Below are 3386 nucleotides of genomic sequence, written 5' to 3' on the forward strand. Positions count from 1 at the left end.
AAAAAGTTAGATTAATCGTGATTAATCGTGATTATTCACAGCTACCTTGGAATTAATAGATTAAAGATTTTAATCATTTAACAGCCCTAGAAAATACCTGAGTTTCTATTAGTGTTAAAATATCTTCATTGTGTTTCTTTTATGTTAATGTAAATTTTATGTTTTTGGGGGGACACAGTCACCCACTAAAACATATAGCAAAAGCAAATAATAGTTAATTTTAATGCCACACATTCTAAGGCGGTCAGTAGGAAACACTGGTGCTTTTCACGCTCATATAGTATACTGGTCCCCAGACACTATTTGACATTTCAACAGAGCCACATACAGCCATTTCCTAAAGTTATAATTTACTCATTTCCATTAAGGGATKGTGTGTTTGTGTATGGCCGTACATATAAATGTGTCTGCGGACAGAAATAAAAAAAAATCTGAGGCGGGGGGAAATCAGCGATGGGTGGTATGATGTGAAAATCGACAGGTTCCTAWTTGCTGAGACACAACAACGTCCCAGTCCGGTTGGACACCAGGCATCGGTTCTACCTATGTTGTTCGTCGGCGACAGCGTGTCCTCATGCTTGAAGGACAAGCTGGAGAGCTGGGGGGTGTGGTGGGATGGCGTGTGACCATAACTGGGGTTGCTGTCGAAACCCACAGCTCCATAACCTGAGAGGAAAAACAACAAGACAAGTAATGGAAACAAATGCGTCCTCCTTCCTGGCTGAGTCATTACAGAGCTCACAAATGATGTTAACATTTAGAAGCTTGCAAAATCTGCAGTATTTGGTCAGTTCTGCATGTTGCCCCTCGTAGTAACTCTTATACTTCCTGGCAGCGTTACCACGGAGAGACATTTATCACGTGACAAAAAAAATCGTCTTTCCTTATAACATAGTCCTTTTTCCTCTCTTCTATCATCGGCCTTGTGGTTGTAATATTTATGGCGGCTGGAAAAAGAAAATTGGCGGACACACAAGAGACAGACCAAGAATGAACTACTGTTAAAGAAGCTCCATTAAAAAAAAATCTTTGAAGAGAAATGATCAGGACTTGTATGAATTTAAATTTAAACGCAGCTGGTAACCTTAATAAATGGTATTTTTTTAGAGCATTCTACTGCAGCACAGCTTATAAAGCAGAAGAGTGATTTAAAAAAAAAAACTAACAYGAGCTTGTCAATTCACACAAACTGTGCTTGACGTTCTGAGTCAGGCCTAAGCTGGAAGTTAAAATGCTTTGCAGAGAAATGACTCATAAAATCTGAAACTCTTGCTTAATCTCAAATCTATTTTTCWATCTTATTACTTCAACGAACACAACTTTCCAAAGTGCAAACAGAATACTGCTGTGCACACACATCAGATGTAAGAAGGTTTAAATCTATAAACTAATGAAACTAAATGTACACAGGTCACGTGTTTTACTTAAGACTTAATTCCAAATAACACATTAACTTTCTCTGGACTGTTGTGGTTTACAGATGTAGTCCAAAGTTTTTAATCTGACTTTGAGTTTCACAAATTAATTTAAAAGTTATGAATAATGAAAAGATTTTGTGAACCAGTAGATGTTTGACCCTTTGACCTTTCTTTTTCAAACACATTTTGTTGTTCACAGCAGAAAAGGTCAGGAGGTTCCCTTTTTAATTACACTTGCACTGTTTTTGTTATTATCCTCAGTTTTCCTGATACAGAGTTCACTAAATCCAAGACTGTTGGATTCTGGTTCTGGTTCAGAGTCCTCCTGCTCCAACTCAAAATGACTGACATGTTGAAAGATAAAGGTACAAAAAGTGTAAAGTGTTTCTGGCTTGCAAATATGATAGTTCTTTTTGTTGTTKTTCTAATTTGACAGCAAACTGAAGTGGAAGTGGTCATCGAGAGGCTCACCTTGGTTCCTGGGTGCAGGGGYGCTGTCCACACAGCCGGGCAGGTAGGCTCCGCTGGCAAACATCCTTGTTTGACCCGCAGCCGGTTCCCCAAAGGGACCGACCCGACAGGGGCCTGAGCCCGTTAGCTGGCTGGAGAAGTGCACGGTAAAGGCCCCGCAGTGAGGGTCCTCCGTTGGGTCTGTGGTCCCCCAGCTCGGCTCCTGCTTTATGAGGGAGTGGTGGGAGTTCAGGGAGCTGTAGGGAGAGCTGGGGTGGAGGTCCAGCAGCTGGGTCCACGGACCACTGCCAACAGACATCCCACAGCCACCAACAGCTCCTGGCAGGGACGGCACAGAGGGCGCTGGCGGCAGGAAGGTCAGGTCACAAACATCTGACCCCAGTGACATGGCTCCACACTGTTCAGTCAACATGAGTGAACACAGGCTAGGAAAGTCCTCACTGGAGTCCGGTCAAAATCAATCAATAAATAAATACAGGATAACAAAGTCCTAACAATAAGAGAAGAAATAAAAAGCGTGGAGGCAAGAAGGCTTYRAAACKTTCTCAGAAAACGCCACAGAAGTCATCTTCGCTCCTCATCAGGACGGAGTGAAGAATGAAACGAACCGACCAATAACTGCAGTCTGGATGCCAAATTTCAAGCTCGCTGTGTACCTGCAGAGGGTAGAMGTGTGGGTCTGAAAGGTTGTGGTTGCTCAGTCCCTACATTATCTGGTTTTCCTTGTTCTCCTGAAGACTGAAATACTGCAGAACTCTGAAGAGGGGGAGGAGCGAGACAGAAGAGGATGTCTCATCTTCGCTTTGGCCCAAAGACAGCGCATCTGAGCACATTCTGACGACAGCGTCACATTTTACTTTGGAGGCCGTTGCTGTTCAGCTCATTGTTTGTAGTTTATGTCACCCCTGTGAGTGTATTAAGGACAGCGTCTGTTATTATCTCTTTACGTTTGCACACATTGTTCAGYGTGTTTCAATGAATTTGTATAGAATTTTCAAAATAAATACTCTGATGTGAAAAATGTAATTTTTTTGTGAATGCTTATGTTTGAATGAAACACATTCAAACTCAAGAGAAAATTTAAAGTTTATTCTGGAAAACCCCAAAAACTAACACACAAGAAAAAAATGTGAAAAATTAGTCAGACGATACAAAAAAAACATCTGTTCTGATAAGGTTAGCTTTGTGTTTCAGTTTTGAAAATGTGGGTGTGTGTAGTTTTACATGTGAAATTTTTACGTGCAATTCTTAAATTTCGCTGGAAACAACAAGCAAAGGTTCTTGAAATGAAAATAAGTATTAAAACTCAACCTGTGAAGCTGTGAAACATGACGACGTGCTCCTAATTTTTTCATTTTTCGATAATTTTGTCAAAAGGAGCTCTCTAAATGCACAACCTTGGATTGAAGCCACATCACACAAAAAGAGAACTATTAGTAGAGGACAGTGTGTGTGTGTGTGTGTGTGTGTGTGTGTGTGTGTGTGTGTGTGTGTGTG

At 41.1% G+C, this 3386-nt stretch overlaps 2 protein-coding genes across 5 annotated transcripts in view; one reads left to right on the forward strand and one right to left on the reverse strand.

Moving 5' to 3' along the window:
* The window catches only part of elp4 (elongator acetyltransferase complex subunit 4), a 102741-nt gene extending 100766 nt beyond the window's left edge, over positions 1–1975 (forward strand). The window contains exon 10 of the mRNA XM_014001879.1: positions 1680–1975. Coding sequence (XP_013857333.1) covers positions 1680–1688 — 9 coding nt within the window. The 3' untranslated portion in view covers positions 1689–1975. The remainder of the gene's footprint in view (positions 1–1679) is intronic.
* wt1b (WT1 transcription factor b) overlaps positions 1–2863 on the reverse strand; it is a 10571-nt gene extending 7708 nt beyond the window's left edge. For 2 of the 4 annotated variants that reach the window (XM_014001875.1, XM_014001874.1), the window contains exons 1-2: positions 1890–2863; positions 544–666 (exon numbers count right to left, since the gene is read on the reverse strand). In XM_014001875.1, coding sequence (XP_013857329.1) covers positions 544–666; positions 1890–2301 — 535 coding nt within the window. In that variant the 5' untranslated portion in view covers positions 2302–2863. The remainder of the gene's footprint in view (positions 1–543; positions 667–1889) is intronic. The other 2 variants (XM_014001872.1, XM_014001873.1) reach the window with 2 other exon arrangements.
* Between the last annotated feature and the right edge of the window lie 523 nt (positions 2864–3386).

The sequence above is a fragment of the Austrofundulus limnaeus genome, unplaced genomic scaffold, assembly GCF_001266775.1.
Source record: "Austrofundulus limnaeus strain Quisiro unplaced genomic scaffold, Austrofundulus_limnaeus-1.0 Scaffold10, whole genome shotgun sequence".
Taxonomy (NCBI): Eukaryota; Metazoa; Chordata; class Actinopteri; order Cyprinodontiformes; family Rivulidae; genus Austrofundulus; species Austrofundulus limnaeus.